This window comes from Solea senegalensis, linkage group LG21, assembly GCF_019176455.1.
Source record: "Solea senegalensis isolate Sse05_10M linkage group LG21, IFAPA_SoseM_1, whole genome shotgun sequence".
In the NCBI taxonomy this organism is placed as follows: Eukaryota; Metazoa; Chordata; class Actinopteri; order Pleuronectiformes; family Soleidae; genus Solea; species Solea senegalensis.
The window spans coordinates 10,059,256-10,080,001 of NC_058040.1; the positions used below are offsets into that span (position 1 = coordinate 10,059,256).

Consider the following 20,746-nt stretch of genomic DNA (forward strand, 5'->3'; position numbering starts at 1 on the left):
ACAGTTGTTGTTTGTTTTATCATCCAGTACCAGCACTTATCTGCTTAATCATAAAGGATTGGCCTGGGAATGAGGCAGGAGGGGAAACTGTGCTGGCCACGCAAGTGACCCCACCAACACTGTAAGAGAGGGATGTGCCCGAGTCAGAGCAGCTTACAAGGTACATGCAGGTTTTATGGGAAGTAAGAATAAAAAGAGAGCCAATGTTTACCTTACCATTAAATCCTGGCAAAGGACGAAGTGTCACCGTTACTGTAAAGATGCACCTGAGTGAGCACCATTTATGTTCCACCACAGCATTACTGTTTTGACTATATACTCTGTACTCTCAGTACTTTATCCTGAAAGTATACTGTGTTTTATAAGAGTATTTTGATTCTTCTATAGTATTATGGTTTACATTATTCATTCACGATTCACTTTGAATTAATCTGCCTTATTCTTAAATTAAATGTGTACATATGAAATAAAAAAAAGGCATGGCCATTTTTTGATTGTACGTGTATAATTCAAAAAATGGTTTTAAAGAAATAATATTCAATATGGAAAAGTAGCACAATCTCATATATGCTTAGTCGCTTTTTTGACACCCGAGTCAGTGTGACGTATGAATCATTTCATATTCAGGGTGTATTTCCTTCCTCATTATGGATTTAGATCCACCTTCGCTACATCATGCCACATACTGTAATTATCTATTTCTAAAGAAAATAAGGTTGAGGTTGGAATCATTTCGGTGACCGTCAGAGTTGAAACAACGGACAATCCCACACCACTGGTCTACATCACCGAAGCGACTCAACCATAGTTACAATGTGTGAGACTTACAACACTTTAATTAAGTCATAGGATCTCTTCCTGCCCTCTTTTTTCTCCCTCTCTCTGCCCCGGTAAATCAATCAGACTCTCTGCCCTTCGTTTCCCCTGTGTGGGAGGCCGGTGTGCAGGCCTGAGTAGCTGGGAAAGTCCCATGATTTATGGCCTTTTGCAGGCCTGATTGCCTTTCACCTCACTGATGATAGAGCCAGAGGTACTGAGGGGTGGTTGCTCCGTTCCACTGTCCTCTATGTGGTGCATCCAATTTCACTCATTTGGGATTTAAAGCCACTTCACAGCCTCTTCCATCCGATTCACATGCTGTCGGTAGGCACAATTGTAAAGATTTATCAGAGTACTTCCATGTGTAATTAGGTATATATATATTTTTTTACAGGTTGGGTGATTATCAAGTGGAATTAAATGTTAATGATTAAGCAATCCAAAGGGGAGCGAGTAGGCCTTTCATTGTCTGTCTCACATGGTAGATTTTTATTTCTTCGTTCTTTAATTCCACCCCCCTATTTCTCCATGGAGCCTTGTGAAAGTTACTGGATGCATTTGCACAAATCAGCTTTAACAGAAAAACAGAGGTCTCCTTTTCTTTTTTTCCCCGGGTACGTTTAAGTGCGTATTATTTAGTTTGTAACGCTTTGCCCTGACCATGTATCTCATACTGCTGTATCAACAGTACTAAAATGTCCTGTATGCATAAAACACACACTCCAGCATGGGACTAAAGCCCACACTGACAGCTGAATCATTACGAGGTCCATTCTGAGGCTCTCTGCACTTGTTTCAGCTTCTATCGCGGGATCAAGCAGCTCTGACATATTAAAATCAGCCAACCTTGCATACGGAGAGGGACACACACATGCAGCAGCAGCAGCAGACACAGCAGCAGCAGCAGCAGCAGCAGGGCAGTAACTCAAGGCCAAAGGAGGAGGTTTATTTTTATCACAGGCAAAGGCTCCAAATCATGTTAGTATGAACGGGGCTATATAAATGCAAATTCTATTGGAGAGCTATTAGTCCTGGAAAAGGTTTGTATGTAAATTCCCTATAGGACCACTGCAGATCACTCGGCCAGCTCAGATTAGTGGGGTTTGTGGCAAATGTGCTGCAAAAGACAAAATAGGAGAAATAGACAGAAAACGCAATTGCCTTGTAGTAAAGCACGGTGAACAAGGTGAGAGGTTGTGTAATTGAATGGCCAAGGTGTCTCTGTACGGTTTACTCTGTGTGCACGCCCGATTTGTGTCAAGGTGCGTTTCCTGCATGCGTGTGCAAGTGTTCATGTTTTATGGTCATTTTGTCCAATGACACAGAGGTGCAACAGCGTGTGGCCATAGCAGCGCAGTGGGCTTCTTCAGTCGTCTTACTTACTTCCCTTATGTTTCTTTGAATGTCTTTTCCATTTGTTGGAAGTCAAAATAAATAATAAGTGGTTCCTTAAAGCAAAATGGTGAAGCAATATTTAAGATGTTTATAGAAAATAGTCTGTATTTATACAGTATAAGGCTTTCCTATAGTCTTAATGATCAGTCAAAACGCTGCAGTGTTTGCCATTCACACATTTATTCACACATCCATTGCTACTCACTGCCATTTGTGTGTCTTGCCCAGGGACACATTGGCACTATTGGAGCCTAGAATCAAACCCTCCAACTTCCCGTTGACAGACAACCAGCCGTACAACTGATCCACAGTCGCCCTGTTTCGGAATCCATTGGACTACTCTGCAGTTCGCGATATACAGTATGAGTGAACAGTGCTGTCTGAGTAAAGAAATAGTAGGTAATTATGGGATGCACAGGAAGCTTCAATATACATACTAACTAGACGACAGGTGAGGAGAGACATAGTAGTGCAAGGCTGCCCTCTAGCGTTGACTCGGGAGACTCACAGGCAGACACAAAGATAGACACAGAAGAATCAGACAAAATATGTGATTGTGTTGGAAACCAGTAACATTACATTTCAAGCAAACAAGTGGAATCCCCACAATGACAATTTATACTTTTTTTTTACCCCTGTCATAATGATACTCGATCCTAAAGACAGGATGATGTCAACTTTTAGTCCAGAATAATTCAAATGTAAAGTGCCACTGCAATTCTTCACAGATCGTCTGTTTCCTCGGTTAGTTTTTCCGAAATTTTATATTTCTGCAAACCCAGTTCATGCCATCCTGCAAAAAAAAAAGGTTCCAGTGTAAGTGTGCCATACATAAAAGGGGACATATTATGCAAAATCAACTTTTTAACCATTTTAATACTTATATTTGGGACTCTGGAGGCCCTACCAGTCGCCAAAGTGTGGAAAAAGAATACTCAGTCATGTTTTCGTGGTTCCCCTTAGTGTAAGTATAGGCGATAAAACACTCGATGTTTAATTCCCTGCGCTTATGACGGCAGCATGCGCATTTCACCGCGAATGTTACCGCCCCACCAGTAAGTTTACTTGGAGGGCTCCACCTTAGCTCCACCTTGTCCCTGCGAGAGTGCAGGCGAGGGAGGAAGAGCGGTATTATGTCAACGCGGAGGGACAAGTGTGCTGTTGGTGGCTGCACAGTGGAGCACAGTGTTTTACACAAACTTCCAGCCTCAGAGGATTTTATATATGAAGGATAAAAGTAAAAATACGTGCCGGATAAAGTCAGCAAACGTGTGTTCGTGTGTTCGCACCACATCGCATCAGACTGTGGCCAGCGGTCGCCGTATTTAGTCAGCGAACATATTTCACCGACGTACAAACACACACATTGTTAAGAAAAGGTCACATAGAGCTCATAACTGACCATTCTGACCCATCCTAGTTAAAAATATTTGTTCAGTACGTCCTCCATGACCGGAGCACAGACTCAGTCTGATACAGTCACATACAGCAGCAGTTTATGCAGCTCGCCGCTGGCGATCTGTGGTGGCGATCAGTGGTGCTGTTCCTAAGTGTTTTGAGCTGATTTACAGTTCGGCACTGTTCGGCTCGATCCTTATGTAGGACGTCTCTTCCTGTGACGGCACTCTCGCTGTTTTCTGCGCACGCTGCCATGTTGATATTGTCAGAGAACTAGTGGAGGGAGGGGGAGAGAAATGGAGCTGAGGGAACTGAGTGAGCGCTGTAAAGAGGACAAATCAGAAACCCCCTGGAAGAAGTGGGTGTGTGTTTGCCTGTGTCTCATTTGCATATAAAGGGACCATGCACGAAAACCGAGCGTTCTGAAAGGGGCGGGTTTAGCAGAGTTATTGAACTGCTATGATGCTTCATCCTTATGGTATTTTGACCAAAGCATGTCACTGACATGTTCATTAGGACACCAGGGAACTATTTTAATGGGGGAAATAGGGTATAATATGTCCCCTTTAACCATTTGCTGCTGCTTCTATATGTATGAATAGTGTGGGTGAATAGTATTGCAACTAGTGAGAATTCAGTGGTTACATTTGAAATTTCAAAACTTCGAAACTTCCCATTTGGCATTGTAAAAGATGACAAAGGCAAAGACCTTTGTCAGTTTGTTGGGGAAGTGTCACTATGCAAATGTTGAGTACAGTAGTGTGTCAATTTCCTGTAAATGACTGCAAAGCTTGTGCGTCTCTGCAGCCCAGTGTGTGTTAGGAGTGGTGTGAATTCTTTCACCTGAAGTCCTTCGGCAGTGACAGCTGAGCAGGCCTGGACCTGCCACATGCGATCACGGATAGTGTGCAGGTTGAGACTCTCCGCCAGCTCGCAGACCGGCGAGGCAGTCATCAAGTCTTGCTTGTTAGCAAAAATGAGCAGTGGCACCGCAGCAAGCTTCTCCTCCTCCAGGAGCTCAGCCAGCTCCTGAAAGAACACACACACAAGTTCAATTACATCATCTAATGTCTCTGGGACTTTAATTGCACCCACCATCATTATTTAACATTGTATTTTATAACCATTTAAAATGTTCTGCAGTCACTTTACAAGATAAATAATCAAATAGTGATAAATAAAACTGCATCTTACTAGACTTGTCTCGTCAAACCTTTTCTTGTCTGAGCTGTCAATCACATAGATCTGCAAACAATGCAGTAAGATTAAGAATAACACATAAAAAATACCTGAACTGAAAAAAAGCTTGGAAATACAACAAATCAAACAGAACCTACCAGCACGTCCGTGTTCTCAAAATAGTTCCTCCAGTACGGGCGGATCTTGCGTTGGCCTCCAATGTCCCAGACATTGAGCTTGAAGCCCGAAGACTGAACACTCTTTATATTGAAGCCCTGTTCAAAGATCATTTTAATTCTTTAATTAATTCCCTGTAAAGTAGGGGTTGATATGAACATCTATTTAACTACAAAACATCGTCAAGGACATTAAATGTGTAACAGTGTGTGCATGTTGGTACTTGAGTCGGGGTGATGTGGCTGATATCTTCGGCCGCCATCTGTTTCAGCAGCGTGGTCTTTCCAGCGTTGTCCAGACCTAACAATAGTAAGCGCACCTCCTGTTCTGGTGACTGCTTCAGCCTCCGGAGGATTGACAACAGGCCCTGCAGGTGGATCAGAGTCAGAGGTGATGGGATTCTGTCACTGCATTAGCACTCAATGATTAGCACACAGAGCTTTAACTGTATCAGGTATTGAGCTGTTCAGAAATGACCGGCTGGCACACTGTGCTGCCATCAGAGGCCAGTCTGGTGGCCAGGTTTGGCAAACAGACTTAAAGGAGCACACGCACAGGAGGTTAAAGACTGACTCTGTACAGCAACAATCATGTCGAGTGTGAGGACTTGCAGTGACTCACACATGTAGCTGGCCAAAAGCTCTAATTGGTCAGCCAAGATTAGGTGCATGCACTGTGAGTGGCTTGTGTCCAGAAGGTGGTCAGGACGGATTTGTCTCAAGCCAATTTTCCTTGCAGTGTGTTCTGTCAAGATGCAAACACTGTCTCTGCACCAGAGCCAGTGTTTCAATAAATACACAAATATTTTCAACCAATTTCAGTTCTCCTTTTCTTGATAAAAAAACAAAACAAAACGTGATCACGTGGTTCTACTCTTTTGAATATTGTTTTATGTATTGTCTGTGTTCACTTCTTGTTTTCCTTACTTGTACTTTCTGTTGAAAAAAAAATGGCTGTCAATGAATTGTCATGGAGAAGTGAACCGTTAGGGAGAACTACCGCCAAAACAGATGGATCACGTTGGGGTTTTTTGCAATGCAAAGTGTACCGTAGATTATTCCTCAATGTATTGGAAGATATCAAGAAAATATGAGAAAGTTCTGAATACATAAGTTCTGAAGACAAAATCTTTCAGAAAAACTGCTTGCACTGGTTAAAGTGTCAAGTAAATGGTGTGAACCACTCTTACACGTGAACAATAGAACTGGAGTGGAACCCTAATTAATTCTTCTACTATTTCATGTAGAAAAATATCTGCTGTGAAAAGGGTCCATTATACCAGGTCGAATTAACAGCTTATTAATATAATAAGAGCAACTTTCAGTGACATCATTCCGATCCAAATAACCAATGATCACAGAATTTGACAGACATTAAAACAACAAAGCTGCCGGTGCCCTAAGACTTTTGAACAGTACTGTACTTTATATTTAAAACAGAATATCTATCTACCTTTCAGATATTATTGTGAATATAATGCGAGTTGTGACTCACCATGTTCCAGTGTGCAGGCTGAATGGATTAACATCTTCCTGACTGTCTTCTTTGGTGAACAGATGTCAGGTTCCACTGCCAGGGAGACTGTGACGTCAGTGTCAACGTGACAGCTGATAATAATATATAAAAACATTTGCATGATTTTTGACACAAAATAGACTTTTTCAAAATGAATTTACATTAAATTGCAGTTAATAACTTTTTAAATAATCTACAAATTGTTGATAATTATTCAATGTATCATTGATAAAATGGCAAAGAAGAAGCTACATGCATTTTCCCACAAACTAAACCTGACTAAATTCAGGTTATGAATAAAGAATTATCATCAAATTGTCATTTATGTGCAGATAAAAACTAACAAGTAAGAGAGAGCGAGAGGGAGAGAGAGAGAGGGAGGAGGAGAAGAAGAAGCGAGAGTGCCTCCTACAGGACAGTAGCCGTCTCTCCGGTTCAAATTACTAGTCTGAGTGAACGAACAACAAAACATGTTGGAGTGCACCAGGTTGAGCTGTTGACTAGCAACAGCCACCTGCAGTCACCTCGACTATTCGATTCGACTGACTGCTATATGATTCCCGTCGTGTCACCGGCCGACAACCCAGAAAGATGCCGCAGAAAGCACTGGGATCCGTTGTAGGTCTGCTTTATACCGGGACCTGTCTGGTGCAGGTAAGCCCGCGCTAGCACTTCTGTGTTCGGCGGAAGGTTGCAGGCGAGGCCGCGGCTTCAGGGCAGATCGAAGGCCCCTTCACTCGATCCCTTTTGTCTCCCCCACAAAGGAAACTACACGGTCCGTTACTGTAACAGCGAGGATGACGTCAGTTGCTCAAAGTTTTCATTTTAATTTCGACAGGCCGTCTGCCAGGAATTAAACATTTTAACTCGGAAAATGGCAGGGACGTGTTGTATTTGCGCAGTTTCACAGTTTGAATCGAGGGTGTGATGACGAACGTTAGCCGCTGCTAAATGGTACCCGGAGAATTGACGTGTTTAATCACAGTTGTTGACATTGAGTAGAAAGACAAGGGACAGTCAGCCCCAGTGTGTCCATTTTGCTTTTCAGACAAAATCTTATAAAGCGAAAGTGGTGAGCGGTATGGACAGTTTAACTCAGTGCCTTCGTGTATTCTGATAAAACTTTGAAGTGCAGAGATGTCTGTCTTGTTTTTAAAAGGAAATGCCTCTGGACTCTTCGCGTTATTACTGATATGTCTCATATGATATGCTTAATTTTATCCCTCACCATGATATCTGTTTCCTAGAGCTGCAACTAATTTGCTTTGTCGCTTGTCAAAAATAGTCTGAAAAGTGTCCAGATAAAAAGACAATTGAGGTTCCTTTATTCTTGACATGAAGCCATCTTACGTTTGGTTTAAAGAAGCCAAGAAAACCAGAAAATAGTCACACGTAATAAGCTTTAAAAATCTGAGAGCTAATGAAAAACTCTCTCAAACCATCCAATTGATTATCAAAATACTTTGCAATTGATTCAGTAAGCAATTCGTAGTTGCAGCCACAATCTTTACATGTTAAAAATTGCATAAACCTGTATTATTGAAGTTTAACAGTACATGATATTAGTCCAGAAAAGTGCAAACAGAAGTAAATGGCACCAAAGTGAGAATGACAATGTTTAAATAAACCCTAGAATTAGGTCAGTTTGTCAAGGGCTTGCTGTCTTTTTCCTTGTTTACCTTTTCGAATGCATGTTGACTCAGTCAGTGTACCTCTGTGTGTGTTTTTAAGGCAAAAGAGTTCTGTTTTGGTGTCAATAATGAACAATACCGATGTGAGATGGGTTACTGCTGTGGGGAGACCGAGTGTTGCACCTACTACTATGAACTATGGTGTAAGTACATAATAAGTTACATCAACTCTTTTTAATAATTTAATAAACCTCATGCTGTATGTTTATGTACCTATTGCCTGCTTACTTCTCATTTTGGTGATTTTGATTCTGCCTCTCCCAGGGTTCTGGTTAGTATGGACTGTGTTCATCATGCTGAGTTGCTGCTGTGCCTACCGTCACCGCAGGGTTAAGATGCGATTGCAACAGGAGCAACGGCAACGTGAGATCAGCCTCATGGCCTACCAAGGAGCCTCCAGCTCCTTCATTTCCCCTCCACCACTCAACCTAAGTGAGTCGTCATTCTGTTCATTTGAGGCACAGTAAATAGATATTTCAATCTGTAGACTGTGGCTTTTTCAGAAACTTAATCAGCTGGAGATGGCGCTCTTATATTGATAGCTGTATTCTGTATACACATTAGGATCCACAAACTGGTTTATGGCAGTGCAAGTGTGTAAGCACAGATATATTTTTTTTTATAGCAACTTCTTTTAGTGCGTTCTGTCGGCTTATGGACAAGCTGAGAGACTCAGTTTCTGCTGGCTTTGCCTTTCTGTCTTCCCTGAGTAAGTGCAGGACTGTAGCTTCAAAATAAATCTTGGATAATTGAATTCCCCTATACAATCATATCAGACACATGTGCAGCTAGCCAACCTACAGTCTTCACATCGGCAGCTTTTATGCATTAGGCACTAATCAAAACTCGTAGGTAAGACACAGGACTTTGGACTAAGATCTCTCCTTCAGCAAGGTCTGATTAAAGGAACGCATTTGACTGACAATATTTGTGTTAAAACTTTTGACCAGCTGCTCTGATACTGATCCCTGATCACAAACTTTTCATACACTGCCGCAGGTTGCCTGAATGTCCCGTTCATTACTGGTTATGGTCTGATGTTGCTAGAGGGACAGTGGACATGCCACTATAATGTCAGTGGTCATTTCAGACTTTTGCTGACACTTGATATTGTGTCCACTAATATCACAGACAGGAGAGGAACAAGGTTCGCACTTGTCATAGACCGGCCCAGAGTGCACATGCTTGACTTAATGTCAAGAATGTGAATTTGACCGGGAGAGAACACTGACAGTGAATCACACAGAGACCCTGGTAACATGTAATGTTGTAGCTCTTCCTACAATGAGAACTTTGTAACAAGACTATGGTTTAACAGTTGTCTATATGGCGATTGTTAAAGCTGTCTGGATTGTTCTTTCAGGGCTCTGGAACGACTGCAAACTACCTGACTATGAAGAGGTTGTAGGCCACCCGCCAACACCACCTCCTCCTTACTCTGAAAACCCTCCCGAGACTGCTCCAGTGCTCCTTTCACAAATGTACCAGCAAGATGCTGCATCCGTGCCACAACCTGTGGCGGCGGCGGTGGTGGCAGACCCAAACTGTCAGGCATCAGGCTCATCATCAGAACATGGAGCGGTGTCAATGCCGGTCCAAGTGCAGCATCATGAAGAGGAGGGTGTGGAAGCTTCATTGATGGCGGCAGAGGGGGACGAGGAGGAGGAGGAGCTTAACACTCGACGTCGGCATGTGACCGGCGACTCAGGGATTGAGGTGTGTGTTTGCCAGCTTGACATAGACGAAGGCTCGGGCCTCGAAGAGGAAAGCGATGAGGAACAAAAGATGTGCAGGGTCACCGGTGGTGACTACTGCTCCAGGCATCAGCAGCAAACCTTCAGACAGAAGGAGTGCTCCCCCGAGCAGCCCAGCCAGACCGCCAGCACCAGCACTGGGGACCACATGGTGTGATCCACGGCATAAAGCAGTCAGCCATTCAGTGTGGCTTTCTACTTCACACATGCAGATATTACATAGCTGTTGCCTTCACCATCAGCATATGCACTGTCTGTGTTAATAATTCTTTGAACCGACACATAGGCATGATACATGTTACAATGATGACGATGACTAATCTTATGGCTCCTGAAAAAAGTTTGGGATTAATGCTGATGCACCATTTGGTATGTTTTTTTAAATCTTAATGGTAGGGGGGAGAATGTGGCTGGGTTGTGAGAGGGCAGCATTTGATTGTGACCGTTTTCTCTTGCTCCTATCGTATATTTGAGCACTGCCATCATGCCTCCATGCCACCTTACATCTGCCATTTTGCCTCCAGCGGTCATTAAGGAGCATACCAACATGGTCAGCAGCATTTCTTGCCCCTCTATCACTAAGCAGAGGAGTCAAAAATAACCTCCTTGATGACCTGGGGTGATACTGGATTAATTGATAAGAGTGTACATTTATTCCCCCCCCTCTCCCCCCACAGGCGCTTGTGTGTGAGAGTTTGTGTGTGCCCGTGAAATCTGGGGCACAGCTGCATGGTGTTGTCAGCTCTGAGGTCGTGGCAACCATCATCTGGTGTCCTTTGGTCTGTGGGATGTTGTGCATCTAGATTGGCGGAGAAAAACTAACCACCTACAAACTGCAGAGTCAGGGAAGTTTTTTTTGTTTTCGTTTCGTCTTTGGACTTAAATCTAATTCACCCCCACTAGCACTTTTTGATTTTGATATCTGTACCTGTGGTCACCGATTAGCAACAGGACCTATGGTAAAGAGTGACCGCCTTTCAGTGATTTATTGATTGTGTGCATGTGGTCTCCCTTCTTTGGTACCTAACTGCATTGAAATGATCGTAATTGCCAAGAGGGAACCTATTCCAAATTTTTTTTTACATCAATAAAAAGCCATGCGATGGCCATGTTAGTGATGCGACAGAGTCAATGTATTGCTCAGTGTGTAGCTTGGCTGTTATAAGGAAGGATGTACATTCTTTTCTGTTTTTCTTTTTTTCATTTTGTAACCAGCTGTGCTTTAGCAAAATGCCACAGATGTCACTGTTATTTGCAACAAGGCTCCTGACGGGCTGCAAGAGTGTGTTCTAGTGTGTGGGTGTTTTAGTGCAGTAGGGAGGGGGGTTTGTGTGTATATTTTGTGTTGTGCTGTTGTTCCTGGATGAGACACTTGGCACAAAGGTAGATTAACAATTAAAGCACTGTTGTTTTTGCATGACGCATGTTATTTGTGTGTTCATAATTGAGTTAATTAGCTTTCTGTGCTTGTATAAAAGTGATTGGTGGATGTTGACGTTGGCTCCAGAAATCTGCATACACAAGATGGAGGAGCGACGTGGACTGAGATTTAAGCTCCGATGCTCGGGATCCACTCTCTGAATTGCGCCGTGCAGTGATGGCAGCTTGTTAGCCGGTGCTTTCTTGGCACTCTCTGCTCTCTGAGTTGTTGAGAGGGATTTGCAGTGGCATTTTCCGCTGCCAGGAGAGAGCGGGTGCATTAGAAAATTGAGTTGGATGCAGGTTAGGCCTACGATGCAGGTTAGGCCTACGATGCCTTGCATGTTGCTTGCCCAGTATACTGTATAGTGTGTATTCATAGCATAGCGATTGAACTGGGTGCTCCTTGATTGGAAAACAACCACAAAACTATTATTTGTTGCACGTGAAACGTCCATGGAAGACAAAGAGTAACTCGTAATGTAACGCTCCATGGTGCAATAATCTCTGATCAATTAATAGTCTATTGGCTGAATTTGCAATTATAATAATTGATTCTGTATGAATTCAGCCATTAGGTGTGCATTTCCAGCAAGCAAAGGGAGGACTGAATACCAACATCTCATGTTTGTTCGATATTTTTATACAGGCATTAATATGACTTCCATGTCTCTATATTTACAATATTCTGACGAGGACATGTTTAGGCAGTCACTGGCCTCTTAAGAAGATATAATCTTGGGTTCTGCACATAAATGTGTGTCATTTTGGGACACGTGTTGCTGAGTTGCATATTCCAAGTGTGTCCTCACTCCCACTGAGCAACAGCTCAAAGCTTTGGTCTGGTTGTGTCTCGTGTTTCGGCGTTCTACTGTGTGAGCTGAAATGATTTACTGCTGTGGCTGAAACATGGTCAAAACTATTCAAGAGGCTTTGTGTACCAAATATCTGCATACAGACTGAAACTGAACTGCCTCAGGCCTTTGTTCCGTGTTCCCTGAGTAGACTCAGTCAGTCAAACAGTTACCTGTGCCGCCCTTATGTTGCATGGTTGAGTGGGTACATGAATATGACGCCATGCTGACATGACAATGGCCTTTCCAGAGGAGCTGTTACACCGAGCGTGACTGCACACAAATCATCTGGAGGAGGAATTTAAGGCATTCTTTTTACCACCACACATCTTTTAGAGGGCAAATGTCTCGATTATGGAGTTGCACAATAAAATATAGCCTCCGTTTGTGGATACAAGACGTGCTAATGCCTTATTAAAGAAGGACTTTTTTTTGATGGAGAATTCCTTTTGGTATTTTGGTATTTTGTGTTTGGTATTGGCTTCAGAGAAGAGGAGTGCTCCCATAACAACGGAACAAACAGAGCTTGTTCCGCAAACATGCGCTCACTCAGTGTGAAAAGGATGTGGTCTATAAACATCCTACCGCCAGGAGATGTTGAGTCAAGTTCTACATACATTGATTTTGTTCCTGAGGGGTCGGTTGTGTGTGAATTTAGAATGGCTTGCGTGTCTTCGTTAGTTGTGGCACTGGTGGAATTTGTCAAGACCAGATTGTTAGGTTTGTGCTCGCTCTTGTTTTTGTCCCATGAATCTGGTTGCAATTAGTTTGTGAAATGAACTGAATCTCACGCATGAAGACAATAAGTTTAAAAGAAAAGAAAGAAAGACTCATTTCAGTTTCTTATGGTCTCTTTGTGATTCATCGCATTTATCCTAATCCTAAGAGATTGCTTTGTACCCTTCTAGTAAAGGATGAGTTTTTCTTATTTGTATACATTTATATGTCGAAGAAATAACAAGGGTGGGGGTTCTTTTGCATGAGTGAAGTGGAGGTCCATAGTTTTCCCCTCATTGCCAAACAACAACTATGCCTCCCTAATTTCCACATGTTTACTAAGAACAAGGGCTAAACCAGTCATCTTTTGTAGACTAAAGAAACCTCCATCCATTACATGGAGCGGCTCATCTGCTCTGAGATCCTCTTATTTGCAATACGTGAACATAGTCAGTTTTTGGATCTCATGGTATGGTATGGCAGAGCTGATATTTGACAGTAGCTGATTGTACATTACTATGTGTTTGTTCTAACTTTGCCCTATTCAGAGGTGCGTGATGCAACATCCTCTCATTCTACTGGAGGTTTTTTTTTGCTTAGTTTTATTGGATCTTTGACCCTGACTTTCACCAGGCTCTCTCGGTAACACAGACTATAGTCGACGCTGTAGCTGTTAGGTTTTTGGCAGCTGCACTGCGTCGCGTGTGGACCCCACGGAAATGAGAGCCATTCATGCTGAAGTGTCGATAGAATAATTGACCAAATTCTATGTCATCGCCGCGCTACGCAAATTGTTATTGTGCGTGCGTGTGGGTGTTGATATGACGATGGTCTGTTTGGTTTCTCACTCTCTCTCAGGGTCATCTTTAACCAAGCAGTGCTTAAACAAATGTTTGACCCACCAGTGTCATCAAGCCAAAGTCATTTTTTCCTCTTTATTTTTTGCAACACACATCTCTGTAGTGAATTGTACTTTACTCGACTAGGCTATGCAAAAAAACACCATAAACCTACTGTAATATGCTGCGTCCCCTGTCTCATTTTCCACTGTTGTTAATCTGGGTACCAGTACAAGCAATATAACTCAGTACTTGTCACTGCACTGTACTGTATTTTACTATGGTTGGTCTGTGTACATGTAAAAATATACTTGTAAATGCTACTACAATAATGAGTCTGCTTCAGTGTTGGCTGAGTTGCTTTGAGTTTAAAATTCTACTTTGTATATTATTATTTTTTTCCTTTTGGCTTTTTCTTGCCCGCCTCTTTAACCACTAACACTTTTCCCTGTGCGTATGAATAAACCACATGATTAAGTTGTTGGAATCCGAATGAAAAGTTGAACATAATTGTTTTTGTCGGACGTATTTTTATTGGATATCTTTGTTCCGTTTGAAACGTTTCCATCCTTCACATTTGTTGCTCTCAGTTAGAACGACTTCATTTTTTTCTAGATTACAGACCTCGACGTGGAACACAGTCGGCTTACATTAGACCAGCACCATCGACTCTGATGTTGTAAATGACATGAGATCATAAATATCAGAGTGAGTGTGCAGAGGAGGAAGCAGGCGTTAACGAATTTCTATCATTTCTAATCTTTTTCCTAATAACTTTAAAACAAGCCAAAATGAGTAAGTAGAAAAATATAAAAAATAAAAATTAAAGCGCTGAAATACAGAAAAAAAATGCTTTTGTTTTAGTAAGAAGTCTGCAGTGTACTCTTTTGGTCAACATTTGTATTTTATTTTTTTAATAAAACAAACTGGCACTCAACTGACTTGACTTTTGCAGTTTCTCGTCGCGAAATTGAAATCATCCATAAACTTCGTATGTAGAGCTGCAACTATTATTTGTGTAAACGATGAATCCATCGATTATTTTCACGATTTAAAAAAAAAAAAAAATGTTGATCAGTGTTTGTTAAACCTGGAAATAACGAGGTTCTCAAATGTCTTGTTTTGTCCACAAACCAAAATGGTTCATTTTGAATGATTTCTTTGTTTTATGGAGCAAAAAATGAAGAAAATATTCACATTTAAGAAGCTGAAACAATCAGAATTCTTGTTTTAATCATGAAAAAAGCTTCAAACCGATTCATCGATTAACAAGAGTTGTTGATTCATTTAGTAATCGATACATCGAGTAATTGCTTCAGCTCTACGGGTAAGAATTTTGTCCTGAATAAGTGTAAAACTTTGAAGTAAGACGTGTACTTATGTGCTCAATAGGAGCTGGATTGTGAGCATGTAAAGAGTGAAAATGGAGCCCCCATAGACATGTGACAGAGATGAGAAATTGATCTGTAAGGCTGTCACGTGGCTGTGTGAGAGGCCCCTCGGGCAGTTAGTCTAACCTTTTGAAGTGAGCATTAACGTCATCCATTCCAACCACTGGTTTCAACAATGAAAGGCTAATCAGGGGCGGGGCCTCTGTATTTCACTTTAACCTTTTCCCCGTGTTTCAACTCTAAACATGATGATTCCATGGTACTACCGACATGTTACTGTCATGTACAAATAAACCCACCTCAACACCCGGAAGCCATAAACCATGTGCGTGTAGGCTTGTTCGGCCTATAATGAAGCATTGCAAATAGTTCTGGGCAAAGCGACGAGATAAAATGGCTATAAAATGTCATTTGTGGGTCAGAGTGATGCACGAGGCACAGTTTTTCATGCGAAATGACAAACAGTAGAATATAATTAAGGTCGTGCGTCCGGTTGAAGCAGCTACAAGAGACGAGTGAGGTCCTCGTACGTAAAATAAACACACCACATAAAACAGATGTTGACATGAGGTCTGGCATCATTTTCGAAACGACATAAAGAGTGGTCTAAATCAACAGCAGCTGGACTGGACTTACAGTAAACTCTCTCTCCATATATATATGTAGAATATATACACATACACATATAGACGTATAGAAGAGGCAGGTTGAATACAAATCAGCGTGATTGTTGCCTTCAGTGAAACAACATTCACTGCAACAGAATGTTTTTTCATACAACATAAGAAAATTGAAAACATAAGGTTCACGCTAGTATCTGCAGAAAAAATGACAGGGAATTAAAATTCCATGTAAGACATTAAATCCTCTCTTCAGTGCAAAGACACATTTAATATACTGTTTAAATGTACCATGAAAAATGTTGTTTTCGTCTCATTTTCTCATATAAACATGTTAAATATGAGGAAATGAGACGCTGCGAAAACCAACTTTAAATAAAAAGGTGTAAACAACGACGGATGGTAGCCCGGACACGTCATGAAAACCTAAACGAACATCATGCAGACTACAGCGGCTACAAGGTGAGATATATGCTATATATTACTTTTTCAAAACACAGAGCAAGAGTAGATTTGTATCTTTATTCAGCAGATGAAGTCATACTTGCAGATGGCCAATGAATCTGGAGCAGCGGCACATCAGGTACTCTTTATATTTAGAACTCTCAAATCTACAAAAAATGTCATCAGCGATCCAAAAAAAAAAAAAAGAGGTGAAATGTCGACGCTCACAAGGAGTGGTGTAACACACCGTTAGTGTTTGTCTGCTGTGTCATCACCAGTGCAGCGGGTGAGTCCTCCTGCTGCTTCATGACTACCGATGGCAAAGTTGGAGAGAGGCTTTTTGTAGCAGGTGACACTTTTACTCCATCTCCTGTCACGATACAACAATCTACTGCGCTCTAGTGGCCGGCAGCAGTATTTCACTTTTGAGCAGTCGAGGTCCGTGGACCTGAGTACAGTAGTTACCACAATCGCTGTCCTCCGTCCCGTCTCACCCCTCCTTCAGTAAAAGCGCTTGCGGCGGCTCTCGTTCCAGTGGCTGTACACCACCACGCCGATGACGACGAGGAACACGCAACCCAGCATCGAGAAGAGCACGGTGAAGAAAATGGAGATGCCGCTCATCCCCTCCTCAGTCTGAACCACTGGAGGGAGAGAAACAGAGGAGAAAGTCGGAGGGATAACAGACGACGAGAAAAGAGAGCGTGAACAGCAGCTTACATCTCAGCAGTTCCAGGTTATCAACACTGGGAATAGTTATCACATCTTCCTCCTCCTCTTGCTCTTCCTTTTGACTGCGTAACACCGTCAGTTGGTAGAGTTTCAGGGAAATGATATCATGGTTATCTGTAAATGGAGAAACAGAAAAAAAGTGTCGTTTTTAAATGGGATTAACAGGTCTCACACTTTTGAGTTCATATGTTCATCGAAGAAAAACTAACAAGAAAAGTTAGTGGACAGCCATCGACTACAAACAATAAATATGTATATTTCTGACTGATGTAATATAGTGAATAATGTGAACAGATTTATTTTCATTCTGCTCGTCTCGTTCAGGGGAGGTTAAGCGACGCTGATGAGGAGGAGGAGAGGATGAGAAGAATCTACTTCCCGAAGATGGCTGAAATGCTAAATGCAACAAGCTGCCATCAAACCACACAGAAGAAGAAGAAGACGGTGCGTAGCGAGCATTAGTCACATTACCTGAAAGCTGATTAGAATCGTCAAGTTAGATGGGATTTTTTTTTTTTTTGATGGAAGCAGACATTCTTTCCATAGAGATGTGGCCTAGTAAGAAGTTCTGTATTGGCTAATGCTTAAGTTGGTTATAAAGCTTGAATAGTAAATGCTGCTGTTTACCTGAAAGATCTCCAGTAATGGCTGAGGCACCAAAATAATAGCCTTGTGGCAACCGCACCCCCGGTATGTCGAGACAGTCCCTCCACTCGTGCTGCCCATCAATATCTATCATCACCTGAAAACCAGAGGGAGAGGATGGTTTTCCCTTTATGAATCGTGCTAGTTACTGAAAGGTTGCACAGCCGGTTTGTCACATTCATAACATCGAAGCCTGTGTTTCTCTCTCACCGTGAGCCTGCGGCGAACATAACGGATGAAGAGGAAGGTGTCATGTTTGAGGTTGCGCACCATGGCGTTACAGCCGCCCAGCTCTGTTGTCCGACCGTCGCGCTCATGGTCATAGCTGATGCTGCCGTTCCCCACCATGGCCAGAACAAAGGGGAAAATCCTCTGCAGGAGAGAGACAAGCAAATTAGAGTCTATCTATAGTTATAGCAGTATGAGGTGACAATGGAGACATGCAGAGGCACTTATAACAGGAATTACACTTTCACATAAAAGAGCCATGCAAAATATTATGGTTATTTACAAAAAAATAAATCACATTATCAGATATGAAACAATGAAAATTCTACCTTCTTATGAAAGCCTGAGTCTAATGTATGCCTTTTAACAGTACATAAACATACACCAAGTAGTTCATTGCATTGAAGTGTACACTATACTGTAGATATAATATCAATCTATTGCCCAGCCCTACCTTCTTGTTGCTCCTTTCATTCTATAGTCATTTTGAAATGCATATTACTCTCTGCTTAAGACCAAACAACACAACAAACATGCAGGGACAAAAACAAAACATGTATATATAAATATATATATATATATATATATATATATATATATATATATATATATATATATATATGTATATATACATATATATATATATGTATATATACATACTGTACATACATACATACATACATACATACATATATATGTATATATACACACATACATATATAGATATATATATATATCTATCTATATATGTATATATAGATATATATATATGCGCAGTATGTCACAGACAGAGTGCTGTATTGTTGGAGCTAGGGGAGACTGCGGTGGGGTAAAAACACAGGGTTGGGGCAAAAATGTGATTAAGTTCCGTTACCTGTGTGCGAGGAGTGTATCTCTTTTTCTGTGCCTGTCTCCAAATGGCCGCACAAAAGAACACAAATAAAGCCCCTTTACACAAATCTGCAAGAGCACTTGTCCATGTTCAACCTATATGTCTCCATCACACAGAAGAGGTGAGATCTGAGGAGTCGCATACCTCGAGTTGCTTCTCCTCGTTGGGATACGAGTCCACAAACACACCCAAGCCTGTGAAATTGTCCTTATTTCCAAAAACAGGACCTGTAACAATGTGAAGGGTATAAGAAGAATAAGACAGAGTGTTGTATTGTATAAAATCATGGGTTGTTTTTTTTGGACATAAGAAGTACGGTTTGGTAAATATAGCGTTTGCCTTTCTGCATGCGTTCCATCGTATACCAAATGGCCAGCCCATCACCATTCAGGTTCTTCTTTCCTTGCCCATGAATCTTAAAGTGCACCTGCATCTCCCAGTCCTTCAGATGGCAAGGCTGGAAACACAAAGAACACAAATAAACAGGGGCTAGATAATGCATTATGTCAATGAGTGTCCTCACTATGAATACTGTACAAGCGTGTGTGTCTGTGTGTGTGTAGAGTGTTAATTGAAGGTGTGCTGACATTTTGCATCATTTCCTGGATTAGAAATACAAGAGAAGTGTTTTAAGAAGATAACAACCATTCAGCCTATTTAGGCCTTTATTTAGATGTTTTGTTTGTTATGTGCTTCTTTGTCATTTGATATATCAAGTTATGGATTGGGTCAAACTAAACAAATAACATAAAACCACAAAAAATCAGCTGTTTTTGAAATAAAATGAATGATAGTCCGTAGAAGTAATCCAAATATTAACTGACCAAATATTGTCTTCAGTTTTATCTCTACAATAACATGGAATATTAATACCTGTACAATTATCAATGTTACAGTATATACTCACAATGCGGCTCCACACTGCCCCCTGTCTGCTCTGCATGTCAGGTGTGAGGCGCACCTGTTCCGTGGTTACCATGGCATCCCCCATCAGCTCCCAGTGGGAGGAGCCTAAGGATCCCACACCTGAGTGAGGACACACAAACAACACCATTATCATGATGACTAACGCTGACACAGCACAGTACAGCTGCCGAGTAAGCCTGGTGACATAACTGGCTTAATCATTCAGTAAAAGAAACATATATTCGAGTTACAATAAAAACAACACACACAATAACTACGTTAAACGAAGCACAATGTGCTTTTTAAATCAAATGCATGAAACTACAGCGTATCGTTTGGCTGAATTTTGAGGCATTCGAACGTCGACATTAACACTCTTATCACATGAAACAGATTTGAGACAAGGCTGTTATTTGAGCGCTAAATCTAATTTTCTGGAACAATCGCTGTCCCTGGGAGCCAGTGTTTCAATAACGGTTCATAATGGTTGGGATACCTTGGTAAGGCTTTGAAAGGGAATACTCCCGCTTCAGAAACTCCTCCATTTCATGGTCGTCATCGGCGAAACCCAGACTGAATGTGAGGATAAGAACGGTGAAGGTCCAGAGTGATTTAAAAAGCATCTTCTTCCCTGTGAAGATCAAATTGAGCGAAGATATAATGGACGCGCTGCAGTGCTGCTGCTGCTGTTACTGCTGTAGGCGGCGGCCATCGTAGAGCTAGGGCACGCCCACCACATACGTCAGCTTCCCTCTCATTGGTCCACCGTGTTTCATGTCTCGTCGCCATTAGACCGTCTGTTTGTCAATCAAAGTACAGGCGTCTCATTGGCTATAGGATGAAGCCATTTGGTCAGTTCGACATGTGCAGCTGTAAAAGATGTAGTGGGTCATTCCTATTCAAAGCTGAGGCTTGGAGTAAATGGGTTATGTTAAATTAAAAGCTAACATGAAAGCTATAAACCATTTTAATATGGTTTATACTATGACTATTTTGTCAAATTTTGGACGACATACTATACTATGACTTTTTTGTCTCATTTTGGACGACATACTATACTATGACTTTTTTGTCTCATTTAGAATGACATACTATGCTATGACATTTTGAGTGACTTTGGACGACATGCTA

General features: G+C 41.6%; 3 protein-coding genes across 4 annotated transcripts; 1 reads left to right on the forward strand and 2 right to left on the reverse strand.

Annotated features, from left to right (window-relative positions):
• Positions 1–2,375: 2,375 nt before the first annotated feature.
• Positions 2,376–6,594, reverse strand: LOC122758415 (ADP-ribosylation factor-like protein 3). Its single transcript, XM_044012586.1, has 6 exons — positions 6,463–6,594; positions 5,192–5,335; positions 4,950–5,066; positions 4,807–4,857; positions 4,456–4,641; positions 2,376–3,007 (listed from the first exon to the last, which is right to left on the reverse strand). Exons 1-6 carry the CDS (start codon positions 6,463–6,465, stop codon positions 2,960–2,962), a joined length of 549 nt encoding a protein of 182 aa, XP_043868521.1. The 5' UTR covers positions 6,466–6,594; the 3' UTR covers positions 2,376–2,959.
• Positions 6,595–6,915: 321 nt separating this feature from the next.
• Positions 6,916–14,694, forward strand: wbp1 (WW domain binding protein 1). The gene is made up of 4 exons (XM_044012111.1): positions 6,916–7,137; positions 8,215–8,317; positions 8,439–8,606; positions 9,538–14,694. Exons 1-4 carry the CDS (start codon positions 7,075–7,077, stop codon positions 10,083–10,085), a joined length of 882 nt encoding a protein of 293 aa, XP_043868046.1. The 5' UTR covers positions 6,916–7,074; the 3' UTR covers positions 10,086–14,694.
• A 1,577-nt stretch (positions 14,695–16,271) lies between these two features.
• lman2la (lectin, mannose-binding 2-like a) lies at positions 16,272–20,326 on the reverse strand. 2 transcript variants are annotated; one of them, XM_044012109.1, is made up of 9 exons: positions 20,112–20,326; positions 19,617–19,735; positions 19,049–19,166; positions 18,854–18,936; positions 18,692–18,724; positions 17,800–17,961; positions 17,572–17,686; positions 16,933–17,058; positions 16,272–16,856 (listed from the first exon to the last, which is right to left on the reverse strand). In XM_044012109.1, the coding sequence occupies exons 1-9, from the start codon at positions 20,236–20,238 to the stop codon at positions 16,714–16,716; spliced, it is 1,026 nt and encodes a 341-aa protein (XP_043868044.1). In that variant the 5' UTR covers positions 20,239–20,326; the 3' UTR covers positions 16,272–16,713. The 2 variants fall into 2 exon arrangements, with proteins under 2 accessions (XP_043868044.1, XP_043868045.1); XM_044012110.1 differs by lacking the exon at positions 18,692–18,724.
• Between the last annotated feature and the right edge of the window lie 420 nt (positions 20,327–20,746).